We start from the raw sequence: 22,829 nt of genomic DNA, 5'->3' as shown, positions 1-22,829 counted from the left end.
CTCATATATCTGTGAGAGGCTTTGTCCATGAGTTGATCAGTTGAAGTAGCCTTTTCATTGCTAAACAATTTTTTGCTTATTTTAGACACATGTAAGCATTTCTACTGTGATGGACATGTGTGGAACTGCTCTTAGTCAGACCCACATATGGTGAAAATGAGATTGTTCAAGGGCTAGAAAAAGACAATGTCAGAGTCGTTCAGAGAGTAATTGCCTACTGTGCTCTGATAGTGCGTGGGGTCATATTGATAGAATAGTTCATATTGTGTCAGATCGAGTTGACAGAGTTGTTCAGGATCATGTCGGGTTGTATCAATGGAATTGTTTGCATCATTTCAAGTTGTGTCGGCAGAGTTGTTTGGGATCATGTCAGATTGTATCAACAAAGTTGTTTTGGATTGTGTTGGGTTGTGTTGACAGAATTGTTAGGGACCATGCCAGGTTGTGCCAACAGAATTGTTCATGTTGAGTCATATAGATGGAAGTGTTTGGGTTATGTTTGTTGTTCAGTTGATTTGACGGTTGTCACAGTCATACTGCCACATGTGATAACAATTTTGGTGGGGTTGCGTTTCTCTTCCCTCTGATTTGTACAAGCTATTTTGGCAATATTACCTTTGACCCAAAGCTTATACCAGTGTTTAATGGCAGTAGTTCCAGACAGTCTATAGTGGAATGGCTGGCGAAAGCTGAGCTAATATGTTAAATGAATGGGGTGAAGCATACCAAGTGGGTCATCCCAATGTGCTTGTCAGATGGTGCATATGCTTGTACCAACAATTAAGTGATGAAAAGCACACAGATTTTGACTGTGTAAAGAAAACTGTACACAGTCTTTGCCTTGGATCTTTTTGCTGCGTAGAAGCAGCTTGCAGCATGCCACCATCAATCAGTTGAAACATTCACTGTCTTTTTGGCAGAACTGCAGATATTTTAACAGTCATCTCTGAATGCATTTACCATGTACTGGATAAGGCGGGCAAAGCCAGGGCTGTAGCCCTTGATATATCCGAGGCCTTTGATAGGATCTGGCACAAAGGGCTGCTAATGAAAATTTAATCGTACAGTATAACTGGACATATACTAAATATAATTAGATCCTTCTTAGACAATAGAAGCATACAGATTGTCATTGACAGACATGCATCCAAGCAGCATAATATTAATGTGGGAGTGCCTCAGGGGTCGATCCTTGGACCATTATTATTCCTGATATTCATAAACGACCTCCCTGATAATATTGTGTCTGAGATGGGTATATTTGCTGATGATACAATGCTCTATAATATGCATGAGGGAAGAACAAATATACATAAATCTAAGACAATGGCAGAATCGTTAGAATATGACCTCCAGACTATAGTGGAATGGATGGTAACATTTAATGCTAGCAAAACTAAGCTGCTCTCCTTTAACAATTACAAGACACCTCTCCAACCGCCTATATCTATGACAAATAGCACCCTACCTGAGAATTCTACCTTCAAACTCCTTGGCTTAACATTTGCAGGGAATATGAACTGGAAAAAATACATAGAGGACATTGCAAAAGCTGCTGCAAAGAAGGTTGTTCCATCTATCGAGCTAGAAAACTACTCACACTGAGAGTATCCTGTACCTCTACAAGGCCACCATTCGCCCATGCATGGAGTATTGTTGTCACATCTGGGCTGGTGCATCTACCAGTAATCTCTCCTTCTTAGATAGGGTCCAAAAAAGAATTGTCAATCTAATCGGTCCCACTTTATCAGCTAAGTTCCAGTCCCTACCTCATTGCTGCAATGTTGCATCACTGTACCTATTTTATAAATATTTTAATGGAATGTGTTCTGATGAACTCGTTTCACTTGTGCCCCCTCGACGTACATATCCCCGACAAACCCACTTAGCAATAAGATTTCACCTCTTCACTGTTGATGTCCCTAAATGTCAGAAAGTTTTCTATTCAAATAGCTTATTCCCTAGAACAGCTAGACTTTGGAATTCTCTTCCTGCTGCCTGCTTCTCTAGCTGTACTGATACGCAGAAGTTTAAATGTAACATAAACCAATATTTTGTTAATATTTCCTAGACATGGCCCCAAATAGTAGCCCCTTACATCGAAGTGGCGATATGCTTTGTCAGGGGTGAACATGAGTCAAAAAAAAAACAAAAAAAAAAACAGTATGCGGGCTTACAGTCCTGTTTGATGGCATATCAAATTAGTGTCAGCAATGTGCATTAATTGTTGGATTGCCTGAACATGCAGAAGAAATATTACAAGCATCCTCCCAGATGGAGAACTTAGATCTGTTGCATGTGCTAGATTGCACTCACACCATTTTAAAGAACCGCACTGAAGTTACAGAACAGGCTACAGTAGCTGCACAGTCGGAACAATGCACATCTAATGAGACGCCTACTACTGTTATGAATGTGACAGATCCAATCTTAGGGCAAGCGATTGTCTACTGGATCGTGAGATAGTTAGAGGTGATGGTGTTAAGTTCTGAACAATTATCATGTGTTACCACTGTTAGCAGCATGGGTACATTGCTCGATTTTGTCAAGGAAACAAGCAGGAGATTGTGTGACTTCAGCTCCAATCTCATCCCTCAAACTCTTGTAAATGGTGCATTGCTGGTTCACATTAATGGAATACCACATCGAGCTCTAGTTGACACTGGATGCACACAGTGACTAATCTGCAAGTCATGTTGTAAGGAAAGGACGAGGAAAGTGACTTTTGTGGAATTGGAGTGGTGCGCATTAACATTGGTGAAAAGCTCAGCATTAGTATAGAAATTTTAGTTGTGCATGGAGACCAACTTGAATTGGATTTGTTATTTGGGTTGGATGCAATCAAGCAGCTGGGAGAAGTAACTGTGATTAGTGCAGGTGAGGTAACGTTTCCATAATTCAGCAAACTAAACTTTGCTGCCATCACTATTATTGAGCTTGATTTTACCAGTATGAAAAGAACACTTGGAAGTGGACTGCATCCTGGAGATGGGCTAGCGACCAACCTTCAATTATGTTGAAAAATAGACTTGTGGAATATCCAGGTCCAGTACACATTCGAGAAGAATATGATTGGGAACTGCAAATGTGGATCTGATAACAGCTGGCTGCTGCCATATCCAGAGGATGAACTCTGTTCTCCAAAGGGTCTAATTCCCCTCATGTCTGCTCTGCAGGAAAACAAAATAATGTAGGCCATCGTTAATGCTGTCCTTAGCCAGAATGAGATCATAAACACAGCTAAATCTTCTTATATTGACAACATTTTTATGAATAAGAGTAAGTGTTCTGTGACTCATGTCAAGGGATATTTGGATAAGTTTGGTCTGGCAAGCAAGCCCCCAGAACTGCTGAGACTGTGCTCGCATGTTGAAATTATATGTCCAGAAGGAACAAAGAACAATTTCTATGGAGATGTGGAAGTAAACTTCCAGTAGTCTCCGATAGACTTAACTGTTGAATTGTAGTTTCAGTATGTGGGACATTAACTGGCCATTTCCCAGTGTGTGATTGGTTACATGCCACCTTGGCACTTGTGAAACAAAGAGCAAACACTGTGGCAACTGGATGGATTGATGAAGTACAAGATCCTCTTTGAGCTCGGATGATCAAAGACATTTGTTCGAGAGTGGTCCAGAACGATTCAATGAAAGGTGACTGGTGTATTTGTGGACAAGAAGTTACAGTGTGGGTATATGCTAGTTTCTTAGCCACCAGTGTGGTTGTGGAAAGCAATACTGCCATGACGGAAGATGCAAGCTGGCTCTGAGCAGTGCATGAGTACAACCATATACACTTGGCTGAGCTTGATGCTGCGCTACAAGGTATTAACCTTGCATTGCAGTGGAAAGCAAAACCATGTATATATCGGTGGATAATTGACATCTTATCCAGACAGATAAGAGTGCACACCAAAGCAGCCTCTGAAATCGTAATTAGGCATTGCTGCTTCACATTCTCAGAGTTGACTTCAGAATATTTACAGGAGATTGAGGTGGGGCTGATTAAGTCTCATGAAAACCGAACTGATCAACTTACATGGGTTTACACAGCGATGGTTAAATGAAATCCGCAAGATGACAAAACCCAGAGAACCCATGGATGTTATAGCAACAAGTACAGGCAATGCATTGGTCCAGCAGATATCCTTGTGTGAAGAGGACATTGTAATTTGTAAAGTTAATAACTGAAACTGAGGTGAGGATGGTGGTTGAAGATTGCAAAGAATGCTAATCCTAATCCATAGATCCAGTCCCAGTGCATTGTAAGCTTGATGTCACAGAAAGTTAGAGCAAGGTTGCTATTGATATAACCTATTTCAGTACTCAGCTGTACATGATGTTGATAGACTGTGGCCCTAGCCACTTTGCCATAAGTAGGTACACCGACAAGACTTTGCTAGCATCATCAAGCAGTTGGAAATTATGTTCCATGAAAGGGTGCCACCAATTGATTTGCTTACTAACAATGGTGCGGCATTTTGCAGAGAGAAATTTACTGAGTTTACATAGATGTGGGGTATACACATACGATTTCTTTGCATCCACATACCATCGGGAGAAAGGATAATTGAGACATTCCATCACACAATAAAGTGCATTGCAGTAAGAAGACAGTGCATGATCTGGGAGGCAGTGTACTGGCACAACGTTATGCCCAAGGACAACAAGATGGCTATGACTGCACCTGCAAACATAACATACACCTATAGCAACCATGTTAATGAAGTGTTGGTGCCCAACGATGTAGTTGTTAGAGGAGGGAGATACTGTGTGGGTGAAGAATCTACAAAGAAGATGTACAACACAATTCAGCAGGTGTACAGTGATAAAAATCAATAGCCCACACTCAGTTTCAGTTAATAAAATACCACACCACATAAAAAATGTGCATCCAGTGTGCTGCAAAAATTGCTCCATCCGTGATGACATTACCTCCTCAGATGACTGCTATATGAATGACAAAATGGAGAAAGCTTCTCACCCAACGATCTAGGTCAGGAGGAGTTCAATGATGCAACAGTCAAAAACTTCATTGCTTAAAAACTCGTCATGTGCACAAATTTCATTCTAAGCTGTGTTCATTCAAAATTTCATCTGAAGATCTTGGAGACTGTTCATATGCATTTAAAGAGACTTTTTCTTTGTAAACAGGTTTGAACATAATTAGCATTTAGGATATTCCAGCATTATACATATATTATAACGCTGCTTTATTTTAAATATATATTGTCTCGTTCATTTTTTTTCTCCCCCTTGAATAAATCATAACGTTATTTTACTTTAAGTAGGTATAGTTTCTCTCACGTTTCTTTCCTCTTTAATTATAAATAAAATCCCTTGATTCAATTCGGGAGGAGTGAGGGCGAAACCGGTCAACTGACTCTCTCTCTCTCTCTCTCTCTCTCTCTCTCTCTCTCTCTCTCTCTCTCTCTCTCTCTCTCTCTCTCTATTAATCATATAAAAATAAAATTATCGAATTTAATGTGATCTCACCCTGATTATGGTAAATAAATAAATAAATAAATAAATAATACTGTAATATTCATTGCCCCGCGATCACTAGAGACCAAAATAGTGCATGGAAGGAAGGATAAAAATACTTTTTCATTCTTACTGGTTTTAAAAAAAAACATTGAAATAGTTCCAACAATCGGTTGGCTGCCCCCCCCCCGTGGCCTAAGACGGTCTTGCTCCCCCCCCCTTTTTTTCTATTATTATATTGAATCAGTAGTCAGAGAGAGAGAGAGAGAGAGAGAGAGAGAGAGAGAGAGAGAGAGAGAGAGAGGGGGGGTACATGTCACACACACATTTATATTTTATTGTTCATGTTTCCGCTTAATGTCGGGTAGGCCTGCTAGTTTGTAATAAAATAGACAATCCCCTCTTTAAAAATAAATGTTTTCAAATATTACGCACTTTCCAGTTCACGAAGGGAGAATAGAGCGCGTCAGTAGAAAACGCCTCCGATTGGGCGAGGCGTTTAAACGGAAGTGAACGTGACTTGTGACGTCAGAAGGAATCCCTCTCAGGGAGAACATTTTATTGCGTTGAACCCTTCGGATCTCTGTATTATGAAACAAAACATAAAAATATCTTTTATTGTCATGTCTTGACGACTTTAATAAGGAAAATACAACAAAAAGAGGACCCGAAAGTTTTATTTAAGTAAAATCTGAATTCACTATATTTTATCAAACTGGAGTCGGAGGAGGATTTTATCACTAGTGTTCCGTCGAATGGTCACGGAGCCGGGATGAGTAATCAAATCACGGCCGGTGTCTTCGACATCGACCTAGATGCCCCCGAAATTGAGGAAGAAGAATTGTCAGATGATGACTGTTTCTTAGATGTACAAATACCCGTAAGTACTATCTTCTCTCCCGTAACTTTTGTATTTATCTCTTAGATACATCCGACTGTGTGTCATGGTCTATACGTGCTTCTTCTTTCACTCTTCTTCACCAACAACCGGCTTCTTTTTGAAACGAGAAATATCATGAAAAGTAAAGAAAGTATGAAATAAAAACTACACGAATTTATTATTTCGTTCAAATCGTATCTATTTTTGTTTATTTACTTGTTTTCAACTTCGACAAAGTTAGACACAACGTTAGTCAGGAATTCAGACCGACCACCACCACCTCTTATTATGGGGGAGGGGGCATTGTGGATTTTTATAAAAATAGCCGTGCGGACCCATCAGCATTTTCCTTTTACGAAGGAGGTGGTAATGCCTGAAAGAATGATCTCTCATCTGCCATTCCCGAAATCGAACAAAAATATACTAATCTCTGATATTGCTATTCTACAGAATTTGAACGAAACTCTTTTTTTTTTTTTTTTTTTTTAACCCTAACCCAATTTTAGGTTTAGTTCGGTTTTGATTTTGTTCAAATTCTGTAGAAGCATCTGATATCCCGAAGGTCTGTTATGTAATAATAATTAACAGAAATTTAATTGTTTTTCAAACTACCTTATTAAGAAAAAAAATATGTGCATAAGTTTGTGTGTTTATGCAAATAAACTTTCTTACTCGAAAAATAAATATTTAAGAAACAAACTGATTTTTTTTTTTTTTTTGTTAACAAATAAGAAAATTTAAGTTGTATTCTTGAATCACAAACTCGTTAAAAAAAAAATCAATGTCAGAATGATGCAAGTTGGATAAAAAGAGGAACTACGAAAGAATGCCGGTTAGACTTATCTAACAAGACTAAGTTTAGTTTCCAAGAGAATTTTTTTTCTTTCTTTTTTGTGTAAAATACTTAAAATTTTAATTTACAATTTATTAAATAATAATAAAAAATAAAAACATATTTGCTACTTAAAATCTTTTATTTTTCGATTAAGTCTAATCATTATTTCTAACGACTTATTTTAACGGTAACAGAAAAAAAGTCTGTTGCTCGATATATATATTTACGATGAACATTGTTAAAAACCTTTAGTCAAATAGTTATATTTGTCTTTATTTTGATTGATTTAAATTTACAAAACTGTCTTTTAATTAAATACTTTAAAATAAAAAAAGAAAAAAAGTCTTTAATTTCGTCTAATTATCCTCTTTGTCCCCGTCCCATAAATATGTGGCTGATCTATCTCAAAACATACGGATAAAAATATTACTTTGTGACTCTCACAGAAAACCACCCCCTCATGGATTTTCTGCCCCCATTTCATATTTTAGAAATGTTCCATATTCTTACAAGTTCAACTTTGTTACCTTACAAACAAACAAACCATTAAAAATATAACTCCGTATTCAATTCATAAAAGTGGGTGAATGAACAATGAACATTGAATGTAGCAGTCATAAAGTAATTCAAAGTTTAACGTAACTCAGCTGATTCGAAATGGGGGGGGGTCAGCATCGTAATGTCATCATGGCTTTAAAAGTTTGAAGGGGGGGACCTTATTAATTTAATTTAGTTAATTACCACTTATCTCTCAAATTTTTATAAGTTTAAAACGTGTAAAACATTTTGATTAAGAACAAACTAGTATCTGTTCTGATACTGTCCTCGATCAGTGGAGAAATCTTTTTTAGACTGAGGCAATTTTTATTTTTGGACCAATCCAAAGTATCCCTTAGTGGAAGCTGAATTTTTCCTCCATATTATAAGCCGATCTTGTATTTAATTCTACTCTCGTGGGGAGGCAAGTAAAGAGGGACAACAAATAGTGAATAATTTGGATTATTCGGACTTCTATTCTCATCTTTGTTGTACCCAACGTTTCGGCCGATTTAACTTCCGGTGCACTGCAGTGTGCATCTGAACTGGGAACCTTATAATCGAACTCTTGATGGAACCTGGGCGGAATTTCTAATTGAAACTATTATATACATAAATTTGGTAGTATGTAGTAATATTTCTTATCTGACTAGGACTAGGTTTTAAGACTCCCAAAATTAATTCTAGAATTGCTGACACGACCCATGGCATAACGGTTAAAAGCGTTGCATTGGTTAGCGATCATATCATTAAGTGACTATCAGTTGAAGGTTCAATCCTCGCCACAGAATGGCAATTAAGAATGAAAATTAACTCTTGATATTTACCAAAAATGAGAACAATAACGTGGATTAAATCAAATATTCTGTTCGAAAATGCGTCAAGAAGAGCAAAGGTTACATCGGCCGAAACGTTAATATAAACAGCGAGGATAAGAATGACATTGATACAAATAATCAATCCTTATATTTCAATAATCCCGAAACAACGTTTCGCGCCAAGATCACAGTGTAGTATTTGTTTTAATGCTACATTTCACATTTTCTGTCCTCTGTCAATGGAGGAAAAATCCCTCATGACAGACAATTTTTTGTTCCTATTCAGAGTACCCCTTTTCGTGGGAGCTGGATTTTCCCCACATTTAAAACCGACCTTGTGTCTAACCGACTCTAACTCTGCCTTCGTGTGGAGGCAATCAAATAGGAACAGTTTAATTCTGAAATTACTAATTTACTATCATTCGTTGTTCATTAAATTTGAAACAAACTTTAGGCAAATCTGTTTTGCTTTGCAATTTTGCAGTTATTTTTATTTATTTATTTATTCCTTCAACTGACATTTTATCTGAATTTTGAAGTCAACTTATTTTTCAGTTTTTCTCTATTTCCTTAAAGATGTTGTAGCCGGCTAACCGTTTTTAATGTTTGTAATTATTTTTTATTGAATATTTAAGATAGTTATTTTAATAACGCGAGTTTTTATTTTATAAAAAATTAAATAGGAAAAGAAAAGAAAAGAAAAAAAATTAAACACCAAAAAATAAAATGACAATTGTAATTTGTTTTGGCGTTAAATTACAAACGTAGATGATAAAATAAAATTCTTCATTTTTAACGAAAACAAAATTTCAATTGATTGTTTTGTCTTTTGTTCTACCTCCCCGCTTTTTAATTTTTATTTTTTTATTTTACCATATTAGTTTTGAAATGAAATTTTGGATGGGATTTTGAAAGTTAAATTTAATTACTACGATATCGTTTGATTGTTAAATTATTAATTGAACCATATTGTTATAAAACAAATTTTCTTTGATAACTATTTATAAAATGAATAAATGTAAAAACATTTTTTAATACATGAGGATTTGACAGTTTAAATGCTCCCAAACTCTTCAACTTTGGCAATGTTTCGGTGATTCATCCTTTTTCTTTATTATTCATAAAAGATTAAAAAAGATTGGCTTATTTACGAAGAAATTAAAATGAATTAATTTTGTCATTCATTTTTAAATATTAATTTTTTTTTAAGTTTGTTTTAATACTTGATGAATTATCTTTTTTTCAGTAAATAATCGATTAATGATTACGTCACGTAGAGGCGAGAAACACAGAAGTGGTCACACTTTTATTAATATTTAAATAAATATACACATTTTATCTTTTTGGGGGGAGGGGGTCTCTTTCGTATGCGATTTTTTTTTCTTAATATTACTTTAAAGAATCAAATTTTTGACTGCTTTTCCGTTTGTTTTTGGTTTTTGGTACTCATGCAGAGAGTGATCCGTGCTGAAATAATAACATTATTTAAAAAGCCGTTCTTAACATGGGGAGGAGATGGTGTTTTGTACTTATTCTGTACCTTAACCTTACAATTGAATAAAAAACAAAACATATAAAACTTTAATTAAACGTGGAAATACGATTTTTAAAAAAATAGCGCGTCACTCTCTTCATTAGCACCTTGTTTTCTAACAAATCGAAAGTTCCCCCCCCCCAAAAAAAAATAAAAAATAAAAAACGAAGCAGATAAATCCTTGACCCATTAAAAATTCCAAAACTCAATTGTTTTCTTGTAAAAAAACAAAAACAAAAAGAAAATCACGTCATATTTCAACAGATATTTTATTTCCAGGATGTCCGATTTTTTTTTATGAGGATTGGTTTAATGGTCATTATCTTCTTTAAAGTGTTTATCTTTCAACCCTTTTAAGCTTTGGCTTTCTTCTCTTGACCTCCTAGGGCCAAGCAAAAATAAAAGAAAAATATGAAATGAAATATAAACCCAGTTTCATTAATCATATTTACGATTTATCCCTTTTTGGAGACTTGTTTTTAAGGGTATTGATTCGAGAAAATCGAGTAAGTTACCCGATTTTCTCGAATCAATACCAGGGTAACTATTACACCAGCCAAAGGCGACCACACAAAATGAAACCAGGTTTCTGAAAAACAAAACAAATAACATTTATGTTTATTTTTTATTAATATATTTTGCATTGTATGTTTGTAAATTGTTGTCGCTTTTTGTAATTGTTTTCTAGTGTCATTTTTAATACAACAATCTAATAAATGTTCGTGTGATGGATGGGCACTTCAGAAAACACTAATTACAACAACAAAAAACAATAAAACGATGCAAATGTATCGGCAAAAAAAAACAAAACAAAAATAAAATAAAAATAAAACGCTAAGTAAATAAACGTGTTTTTTTTTGTTTTTTTGCGTCTCGGGAACCAGTTTTATTTTGTGTGTTCATTTTCGGCTAGCCATATAGTCTGATCTACCTTTTCCTCTAAATATATTCGCGTTAAGCATCTTATAGAACAAAGATAGTAAAGAAAATATATATACAAAATACTGTTTTAGTTTAATAAATTTATTGAAAATATCGATTGAAAAAAAAATTAGACATTTTTAAAGTTTTTTTTTTTTTTTTTTTTTTTTAATTTGAAACAAGAAATACTCATTCATTAATATGAAATGTCATTGTTTAAACAAAAACTGCGAAAAGTATTATTTCTAAGTAAATAAAATTGTTCACAAAGAAAATTAAATCCAATAATTTCATTCCTTTGTCATCTTTTTATTTCAGTTGTGAATTTGTAAAATTATCACAAAAAAGCGATTTCAAAATTTGAAGGAAAACATTTCTGACGTTGACTAAACTGACCAAAACTTTATCACCGTTTTTGCCGTTTTTACAGTTGACGATCCTTAAAAAAAATGAAATACATTTCGTTTCAATTTATTTTCCTTTGTTTTCAATTTAAATGACTATTTTCAAACTGAAATTTAATTAAACATTTTCTGTTTTTCATTTATAGTTTTTATCGTAAAGTTATTATTTCTATTTACGTTTCGGAATTCGAGATGAGGATTGATAATTTGTATTATTTGCTTTATTCGTACTAGTACTACTTTACTATTTACTACTCTTATATCGGTATTCACATTTCGACCGATGAAATCTCCGACCTTCAAGTGCATCTTTTCGAATTCTAACCGTTTATGTTATTCTTAGTTAATATCGCCAGTAGCAAGGATTGAACCTTTAACCTTCAGAAAACTGTCACTTAAAACAAATTGTTAACCGTTTTACGCCACGTATGAATTTTGAGAGCTTTAAACATAATCATATTTAGATGTGTTGTATGCAATATTTTTTTTTTTTTTTTTTTTTTTTTTTTTACTGTTCTTCATATTTATGATTACTAGTTCGTTTCCATATTCAGTAATACTAGGTTTACTTTCAGGCCATTGTCGCCCACCAAAAATATATTGCAGTAAATACCGTACAGACAGATATATCTAGACCAAATTAGGTTGAAGGCTTACAAATTTCATAATAGAATTTCCTGTTGGCTTATGGCATAAGTTAACAATCAGTTATGGCATTTTATTTATTTATTTACTTTTTTTTTTTTTGTAGTTGGGAGGTTCAATCCTTAACTAAGAATAATATAAACTTAAAATGACGGAATGAAAATAATTTATCCTCGTGAATTAAATAAATGGTTTGGTCCGAAATTCCGTGCACAGGTTCCAAAGTTCAAAAAGATGTATCCGAAAAAAAAGGGGGCAGAGGGCAGAGATAACATCGGCCGAAACGTTGTAAATATAACAACCAATACAGAAATGCCATTAAGTTGAAAATGAAACTATTAAAACATTAATCACACCATAACCTATTTCTTTCTGGACTTCCATTAAAATTAAAACCACTTTATTTTTTGTCTATTGTTTGTTTTTGTCTACATTGACTAAATGGTGTACGTGTGTTCATTTCACTCAACTCCGTTTCTCTTCTCTCAACAAACGAGCACCGGCGATTACTGTCGCGTCTCCTCTCCTCCTCTTCCCCTTCTTTGTAAGTTTGTAAATAAATACAATCAGCCAGTTATTTTTCCTTAGGTTTTTGCATTCAAAAATTTACTCTTTTCATTATTTTAGAATCTGCAAACATTGAAAGAACCAAATAAACCCCAACCTCGCCTTTTAATTAAACCCAAGATAAAGTAGGAGATTTAAGATCAGTACTGTACTGTACTGTATGCTCCCTTTTTCTATGTATACAGCTCGTTCGCTCTCTCACCCATATATAATAAGCTCTTTTTACGGAAGGTATTATTGTCAAGGACAATACATCCAACTCGGATCTACCATGATGTATGTATATATATATATATATATATATATATACGTACTTATGTTCTACACATTAAAAAAAAAAAAAAAAACTTTGTACGGAGTTGTTTCTATAAACGCACTCCATTAGTCTTCTGCACAGTCCTTTGTTTGTGGTGATCATATTTATCTATATTTTACTTGAAATAAGAAATGTCAATATTCGCATGATACCGACCAGACCCGTCATGTTGGCTTTCATAGGAGCTCCTGCTGATCATGACGCTCAAACCTTTCTTCTGAGCCCCATGGTTTTGATATTTGGTTAATTTTTTTCATGATTTTGTCTATGCATGTGGTATATATATATATATATATATATATATATATATATATATATAAACACGCAGTGCCTTAAATAAGTTTCCACACTTTTTTTGTACAAGCATTCAAAATTGTCAAAGACTCTTGAAAATTCAGTATGTTATTGCTGTACATTTTATGAGATGACTGACCAATTTTTATGATTTCAGGTTCAAATGAACAGCTACAGCAGATTTGGAATAGACCCTACCAAAGCCTGATTGTCACAGCTGGTAAATTTCAAAAATGCAATCTGGACGTGAGCACACTTTAGAAGAACGATATGCAGTAAAATTCTGTTTTAAACTTGGAAAAAATGCCGCAGAAACGTATGGAATGCTTCAAACTGTTTTTGGGCCATCTTGCATGAATTGAACATCAGTTTTTGAATAGCATAAGAGTTTCAAGGAAGGCAGGGAGTCTGTGAGGGATGGTGGGAGGAGTAAGGAAGTCAGAACACTAGTTGATTGGTCAAATAAAGAATTTCATGGATAAGGACCGGCGTGTGTCTAGAGAGACAATAATTGCACAGGTTGATGTCAGTGTGTGAACTTTACATACAATTATTTGCAAGAAACTGAAGATGCGGAAGAGTGCTCAGAGAAGATCCGTCCACAAGGCCATCCTTGTCACAGACTATTTGACCAAGATGGGCACCAAGACAGTTTTTCACCCTCCCTATAGTCCAGACTTTGCCCCCTGTGACTTTTGGTTCTTTAAGCTCAAGAAAAGTTTTAGAGGCTGTCATTTTAAGGCAATTGATGAGATGAAAGAGGTTGTGATGAGTCATTAACATGTTCACACAAGAGGACTTCTATGGAACCTTCCAGAAGTTGTTGGAACGGTACAAGTGCATTGCAACCAGAGGAGATTACTTTGAAGGGGAGTAGAGTTTCATGTGTGTACTATCAATAAAAGTGCCCATACAAAAAAAAGTCTGGAAACGTATTGAAGGCACCATGTATATATCGCTGCATGCATTAAATCTTGAGACTTGCCAGTTTTGGTACATAATCTTTGGTTGAATGATACAATAATAGTAGAAATAATTTTTTTCTGTGATTTAGAAGCAAAAATTATTGTAATACTTGGTTTTTACATAAATTTTCATTCTATCTTGAAATTACTTTCAAATTTATGTTTGTGCAAAATTCCAAAGTAATTTTTATAGACTTGAAGAAATCATAGCAGGTGTTTTAGAATTTATACTAAAGGAACAAATACCTTGAACTGGTGTTTTCTTTGTAAACTTCAACATCCTTAAATGATTTTAAAGATCAATCAATCAATTTTATTGGCAAAATATAGCAAAGTGCAGCAAACTATACAAAAATAATAACAACAACAAAACAGAAGATATTTCATTTATATACCATCTGAGTGTTTGTCAAAGCAAACTTTAAACCTGGATATGGTAGAAATCATCATGACCTCCTCTTGCAGGATATTCCAAAGCATGAACAAAGAATGCTGCCTTATGTTGAGCTGAAAACGGTGCTGCTACATCTGAGTATCCAGAGTCTACAACGAAGTGTTTGGATGAGAAACTCCTAAAGTTAGATTTAAATTCCCATTAATAATGCTTTATATCAGAATTAGGTTTGCTTGCATCCTATGCAAGGACAGGTTTAGTCTTTGAAGCCGTTCTTTATAAATAAGTATAAAGAATCTCACCACCGTCTTAGTTACCAACACACTCCAGGTGAACAATATGCTTTGGAGATAGAGATTTAGTATATGGTATACTCAAGAATGGGCCATAGTATAATTATGTGTAGGGGACAGAAAGTGTCTGCTGTTTGACTTATAAATTGTCTTCGAATCACGTAGGCTTTAATTGCCATCTTGATACGATGACATGTTGGTTTCAAAGATGTTCACAACTGTACCAAGATCATTTGATGCTCTTTACACTGAAGCAAAAGTATTTTTTAACTGCATCCTTATTGTATCAATGAATATAATTTTTGTCTTCATTCTTCGTCTTTCTTAGAGATTTCTTGTAGGATTGCAATAATTAATCAGCAGGTAATCAGTAATCAACCTTATCGGCCACTTTATCGATTAATCAGTAATCGGCCGATTAACTGATTGACTAATGAATTAGTTTTGTTCCTATTGAATTTAAACCATTTCACCAATGCCAAGTGGCCCATCAGATAACTTTAACACAGTAAATGACAATTTAACTTAACATTTGGTGTCTGGCTGCTGTTATGGCTTTTTGCCTTTTTATTTTAATGAAATTATATAATACAATTTCCCATTCTAAAATGAATATAATTAAACAATTGGATGAGAAAAAAAAAGGAAATTACAAAGTACAAATTCCAATTCTTAAGTGAATAACTATAAATTGAAGTTTTGCTTCCACTGGAGCATGCTGTGGTAGTTACTTCTGCTTCTGCTCTACTTTCTCGTTTGTTCTTGCTGCCTGCTCCTCTGCTCTCATAGTGTCATCAGGATTTAAAGTTAAATACTCTTAAGTTGTAATAGAGAAACATTAGAGTTTCTCCATTCTCAGGACACAACCTGTTCCTCATAGGTTCATACACATTATCTCCTGTACTAAAGAAACTCTCACTCTTAAGATAAGTGGGGTGGTTCAGTAGCAAGGAGACTTGTGTCTTTTCTACCACTGAAATGGATCATCAACTCTTGCGAGTAGTAGAAAAGCTACATAATAAAATCCTTTTGTGCACTTATGTATAAGGGATTTACTCTTTTTGTGTTTCTTTTCTGTTGGACTTACAGTTGCAGTCTCCAAATTAAACTCATACTCTACCTGCTCTAAGTTTGCATTTGTTACTGTAGGCTTATTTGAAGCTAATTCACCAAAGAGATACAGTTTTACTTTTCACATTCATCTTCTTGCCTGTTAGCAGAGTTTGCAGAAGTTTATCCTGATTCTGCCTCATTATCACCATCAGAAAATAGTTGTAGAATCCATTTCTTAATAGTGTTTTTATTGTCATTCTTTTTTAAATTAAAATTTGAATCTTAAATCTAGAAAAGTATACACACAAGTTTTTATCATTTAGATAGGACTACCATGGGTGCCTGGCATTGCCCGGGTGTTTGGAAGTGTGTGTTGAGCAAAAAAAAAAATAAGTGGTAATAGACAGGCAGGCTTGAACCCGTACCGTGAAGGAGGAAAAGAATGTGAAAAAAAAATGTGACACCTTGGCTGTTGCGTTCATCGCCAAACCGGAAGTAGCGAAGGTTTAAATTAAGGCTAGTCAATCGAAAAGAATGGATGGCTTTTGAAAATATCGACGAAAAAGGTGACCCTTCCCTGTAGAAAAGTGCTCAGTTGAGGGTTAAGGAATTAATGTTTTTAGCTCATTTTTCGATATTTGTTGTCCAAAGGGTTGAGCTTCAGAACCGTATCTCATGAAAATCCGTCGCCTGTGTCAAGTTTTAGGCAGATACAAACATACATACATACATACATACAGAAAGGTGAGATTTATATTAGAGATGAAAATCTTGTTTCCATTAATTCACTGAATTGTTTAACAGTGGTAAGCATTCCACTGAAGCCAGAAACATCAGAACTAGATTGGACAGCTTCTTACAGAAACAATCTCAGAGCTAACATTGTAAGTATTATCATTGATATGATTGAAGTTCTGTTGAAGTTCTTGCTTCTTTGGTAATTTCTTCAAATGGACTCAGAAACTGGACAATTTTTGGAATAAGTCCTCATTGGTAAGTTGTTAGGTAGGAATCTTATCAACAGCATACATTACAAGTGCTTTTTGTTGTGCTAAATTCCTTTTCAACATATATGTTGAATTCCACCAGTGAGTTTTTTTTTCCAAATTAAGCTGTTCCTGTATTTCAGTTACTTTGCTAATTGTGAGCAATTAAAATAAGAGACTATATTTTTGTTAGTTTTAATGATTGTCTTCACAGTATAGGCACACCATAGATTTATCCAGCATAAGTCATGTGCAAACAGACAAAAGTATATAGAAGCTAGAAATAATTGCAAGAAAGAAGTAGCAACAGCTAAGAGTAAATATACTGAAATCACCAGGAAACGCATTGAAGCGTAAAAATTAGGAACTCATGATTTCTGGAAAATCTACAATAGTGTAGTAAATAATGGGCAATTGACAATACCCCCACTATCAAACAATCATGAGGTTGTTTGCACAGCAACTGAGAAAGCTAACATGCTTGCGCATCAGTTTGCCTCAAACTCTACCTTGGACCCAGCAAGTCATTCGCTCCCTGATTTTCCTCTGTGGGCAGAACCATATTAGATGATCTAAAGATCACGCCCTCCCAATTACATGATATTATAAAAACCCTAGACACCTCAAAAGTATGTGGACCTGATCTCATCCCAACTGTGCTCTCTAAACTCACGACTTCTTGCTTTCCTGGCTGCTGGAAAACTAAGTCTGTGGTACCAGTTTACAAAAACTCTGCCGAAAGAACTGACCCATTAAATTATCACCCAGTTAGCCTCTTCCCTTTTTTCAACAAAATATTTCAGCCCTTAATTAATCAAGCTCTAGTCCACCACCTTACAGCTGCTAAACTTATGTCAGACCACTAATATGGATTAAGGCAAGCCCATTCTACTGCAGATATTCTAACTATAATCTTCGAACGTTTATACCAAGCACTGGATAAGGCTGAGGAGGGGAGGGCAGTAGCCCTAGATATATCTAAGGCTTTTGACAGGGTATGGCACGATGGTCTTCTGATGAAAATAAAATCCTATGGTATTACTGGACGAATGCTTAGCATGATTAGATCCTTCTTAAATGAGAGAAGAATTCAGGTTGTCCTCGATGGATGTACGTCCAAAAAATTGGATATAAATGTGGGTGTACCTCAGGGATCGATCCTTGGACCTTCATTATTTCTGATATTCATAAATGACTTCCTGATAAAATTGTCTCTGAGATGGGTATATTTGCCGATGACACCACGCTCTATAGCAGGCACGTAGGGAAAACTAATGAGCACATATCTAAGGTAATGGCCAAAACCCTAGAGGAAGACCTTCAGTCTGTTATGGAATGGGGTCAAAAATGGATGGTAATGTTCAACACTGCCAAGACAAAGCTCATTTCCTTTAATAATTACATGAAACCTTACCGACCACCAATAGTTATGGCTAGAGATACTTTACCCGAGAGCATTTCATTCAAGCTCCTTGGCTTAACGTTCACAGGAAACATGAGTTGGAATAGATACATTGAGATTATTGCTAAGGCTGCTGCAAAGAAAGTGGGCTCTCTCTATCATGCTAGAAAGTTACTTATGCATGAAGGTATCCTGTACCTCTACAAAGCCACCATTCGCCCATGTATGGAGTACTGCTGTCACATTTGGGCTGGTGCATCTGCTACTAGTCTCTTGCTCCTCAACAGGGTCCAAAAGAGAGTTGCCAACCTAATAGGTCCTGAACTGTCATCTAAACTTCAGCCCCTGTTCCATCGACGAAATGTTGCATCCCTCTGCCTGTTTTACAAGTATTTTAATGGTGGATGCTCTGACGAACTACAAGCCCTTGTACCCCCTCGACATAAATACCCCCGATAAACTCGACAAGCAGCAAAGTGCCACTCCTACACAGTTGAGATCCGTAGATGTAAGAAAGCCTTTTACTCTAATAGCTTCTTCCCCCAGAACTGCAAGATTTTGGAATTCTCTTTCAGTTTCTTGCTTCCTCAACTGTATTGACATGCAGAAGTTCAAGTGTAATGTGAACAGACATCTTGCTGCTAAACTCCCTATATAGTACCCTTACAACTTAAGTCCCTGATAGTAGCCCCCTACATCAAAGTTGTACTGTGCCTTGTTTGGGGTGAAAATGTAATTTTAAAAAAATCTACTTCTCTTCTACCGACATTGCTACCCCCTAATTATAAAAAAAAAATTTTTTTTAGCATTTGCAAGGTGGGTATGCTGACAACGATTATTACGGTTAAATTTGGAGGAATTATTCCTCTACCCGAAAAGGGAGTTGTTTACTTTGAAAGCCATTCTTTACATGGATGTTCGTGGGGGTGTCTATTCCGATAGCCGTTTTTAACTTGAGGAGTTTGGGATGTCTATTCCAAATGCTGTTCTTAACGTGACAATACTCAAAAAAGTGAAGTGAAAAAAAAAGTCGTAATTGTTTTGTTTTACACATCAAAAAAAGACAACATAAAACCGGAATTTAATTTAATACTAATGGTGGAAGAGTTTAAAAAGAGGAAGACTTGAACAACCAATAGAAACAGCTAGGACTGGTTCAACTGATTTTGATCTCTTTAAACAGTTCATACACAGTAAGAATCCCTAACCTCAAAATTTCTGTTTTTACTTTCCGTTATAATTCTTAAGTGTTGAGCCATTATGTTGAACAAAGATGGCGGTAGTAAATCAAATCAGTGAAGAATCAATGCAGTTATGATCTCGAGTGTTGAGTAATTCTTAAGATCAAAGATGGCGGTGTAGAATCAATGTCGTTCGGATCAGCAGTGGTTCAGTCTTGTCAGGACAGAGACTGCTAACAAACTGACTGGAATCCAAAATTCGATATTTTTATGAGGTCAGAGGCTTCTCATTGGTTGATTGTCTTAATGCGTAGTTATAAATAAGATTGTCTAGATTCTGGTAGTCATACCCTCCATATAGCAAAAATATTTTACCCCCCCCCCCCCTTTTTTTTTTATATAATGAAAAAGTCCTTTTGGACTCAATTTGATTTAATAATGTAAAAATTAAAAAATTACCCCCCCCCCGTTTTATTTTATTTACTTTTAGAATTTATCTTGATTTTCATTGGTCAGACAAAAATATATACCCATATATTAGTGTCTGTGTCTGTGTGTCTGTGTGTAAAAAGAAGCCATTTTTTAATCCAATTGTTTAAGATTCCCTTTTTTTTTTTTTTTTTTTTTAATTTTTTTCAAATATATACAAATATACATAATCACAATACTTTATACAGACCTATACAGAACGTGTTCGCTGTAACCATGACATCTAATTCAATTGTTTACATACATATCTTTATACATACAATGTGTTTTTAAAAATTCTTTTTTTTTTTTTAAGAAAGGGCCTTTCTGAGGAAGGGAGAAAGACCTCTCCCCCCTTTTTTTTTTTTTTTTTTTTTTGTTAAACAAAAATTCGAAACATTCTGTTAGATATTTTTAGTTTGTTAATTTGGTTAGGAGGATAAGAAAAAAAAATGGTCGCAGTTTAGCGTCATACCCAGGACAATTTACAATCCTTTTTTTTTGGGGGGGGGGGGGCTCTAAAAATAGATTTATTCCAGATTAAATTCCAAAAAGTTCAGCGATAAAATGTTTTAATTTTATCTTTGTTACCGGTTTAGTAAAAATGTCTGCTATATTATTTTCAGATTCTACATAATTAAGAGTAATAGATCTTTTACTGACTTCATTTCTTATGAAATGATATTTGATAGCAATATGCTTCAATCTTTGATGAATCATAGTTATTTGCTAATAAAATACTAATCTGGTAGTCACAATGAGTTACTAATGTTTTTTGTTTTTTTTTTACTTAGATCTGGTTTTAAAATAGACTTTAGAAGGCTGTTTAAAAAAATTGCTTCTTGTGCTGAGTGCATAAGTGCAACAAACTTTCACATGTAGAAAGGGCCATAATATTTTAGTTTTCTAGATCATAGCACAGTGGGCTGGCAAGCAGACATGGATTTTTAGCAACTTCCTCAAATCATTATGAAACCTATATATTTGAATAGCTCAGAGTCTCCATTTTCAAAAAATGGACTCCTTGTCTTCGAAGTCCAATTATTTCTCAAAATATGCCCAGTTGAATTTCACAAATTATGATTACAGTGATTTTTACCAAGGAGTAAATTTGGGTACACCTGAAGAATTGCTCAAAATTTCTTCCAGAAATTCCTAAATATGTCCTATAAGCCACTTAGATAATGTCAAAGGCCCTAAATTTACTTTATTATAAAAAATGGAATATATAAACAAGTTTTGACCTGTTTTTTAAGATTTTTTTTTCACAAAATTTACCATAAAATGAGCATTTTTTTTTTATTTATTTTTTTTTTTTTTAATTAAAAAAAAAAAAAAAAATTTGCTCCCGGCTGGTACATTTTAATGAATGATTGCAAAAAAGCCCTGAGACGAAATTTCTCATCCTTCAGAAATAAGAATCTAGACATAGAAAGCTATCATAATCCAATTGGGTGAAAATAATCACTCTCGAAAACCATTTTAATTCTAACATACTGAAAAAATTTGAACTTACCCATTTTTCCGTAATTTTGGAAAATCTACAATGACTGTTTAAACCATAAATCCAGATAATTCTTGTCATTCTTGCTCAAATTTCATAATCCAGACCACTTTTCTGATGTTTTTTAGGGTGCAGAATCCAAATCTGGCATCAGAAAACCATGAAACTGCATTGTTTTCTGGAAAATCCTGATTTTTACCCTTTTTTAAGCTATTTTTAGTCAAATATTGGTTGTAAACCAGAAAAAATTCTTGATTTTTTTTTCAAAATTTATCCATTACAATTAAATATTTCCATTTTCCAATTTTTCAACATTTTTTTTTTTTTTTTTTTTTTTTTTTTAAATGCACAATCATAATCAATGACATGACAAACATTGCTCTCCTTGAGATTTTCAAGAACTGCAAGAGATCTCGATTCGACGAAGAGCCAGACTTCGATGAAATTGTGAAACCGATCTCATCCATGCTAGAGGTCCACCCTAGTGATAAAATTCTGACATCAAAGTTGTGTTCAAAGATTTCAGTAGCAACAAGAATCGTTCAGTGCTCAGTTCATCCAGGTCATTTGATGAGAAGGCAGTGCTCCAACGTCACACCTATGTATTGAGGGTAAAGTGTCCTCTAGAGGAAGTCAGTGACCGTCAAAAATATTGACGACTGAGCGACTATATGGATTCAACCAAAGCTGCTGCTGAAGCACAGAACACTTCCCCACCAAAATGTTTGCCTTAGGTCTGAAGAACAAATACCTTCAAAACAAAGAGGTTGCTAAAGTGGGATACTCTATCTGACGCAATGAGTTCATCCAAGATCGACATGTTTCATTGGAGGTTGCATCTGCCATCTACGAGAGTGGCAAAATGACCAAATAGATTTACACAGACATTCGTTTACTCCTGAAAGATGCTGGAGCTGATGTTCTTCCATCATATGACAAACTGTTGAAATTTAAGAAGCGGAGGCCAATAGTACAAAAAGTTGCAACTCTGCACAGTGGTGTGAAGTACCATTACCTCCAGTGCTTGCAACTTACGTCTCCCCAATTGTTTGCACCACTTCAATGTCCCACATTCCACAACCTCAACGGGATACAACCGAAAACTCCTCACCCAAGGAATTGATAGTAGTGAATTAAGCGCCAAGATTGATATATGTATGACTTGAGTGCCATCTGCTAGAATTGAAACCAAAACATTTAGCGCTAAAGCCTTAGTTGCTACCATTTGAACTAATGACACATGGCTGTCATTTAATCATTAACTCAGATGGGAAAGTGAAAATTGACGAGTTCAAAGAATTTTGTCACACTACATACCTCCATGTTGGTTCTATTCCATGGATTGATAT

At 35.0% G+C, this 22,829-nt stretch overlaps 1 protein-coding gene across 8 annotated transcripts in view; it reads left to right on the top strand.

The window, feature by feature from the left end:
• Positions 1-5,967: 5,967 nt before the first annotated feature.
• LOC145291348 (ribosomal protein S6 kinase beta-1-like) overlaps positions 5,968-22,829 on the top strand; it is a 282,083-nt gene continuing 265,221 nt past the window's right edge. For all 8 annotated transcript variants that reach the window (XM_080137175.1, XM_080137142.1, XM_080137168.1 and 5 more), the window contains exon 1: positions 5,968-6,363. In XM_080137175.1, the coding sequence (XP_079993301.1) occupies positions 6,256-6,363 (108 nt within the window). In that variant the 5' untranslated portion in view covers positions 5,968-6,255. The remainder of the gene's footprint in view (positions 6,364-22,829) is intronic.

This window comes from Euprymna scolopes, chromosome 2 (assembly GCF_053919585.1).
Source record: "Euprymna scolopes isolate OS-2025 chromosome 2, ASM5391958v1, whole genome shotgun sequence".
In the NCBI taxonomy this organism is placed as follows: Eukaryota; Metazoa; Mollusca; class Cephalopoda; order Sepiida; family Sepiolidae; genus Euprymna; species Euprymna scolopes.
This window is presented reverse-complemented; position numbering and strand designations above follow the sequence as displayed.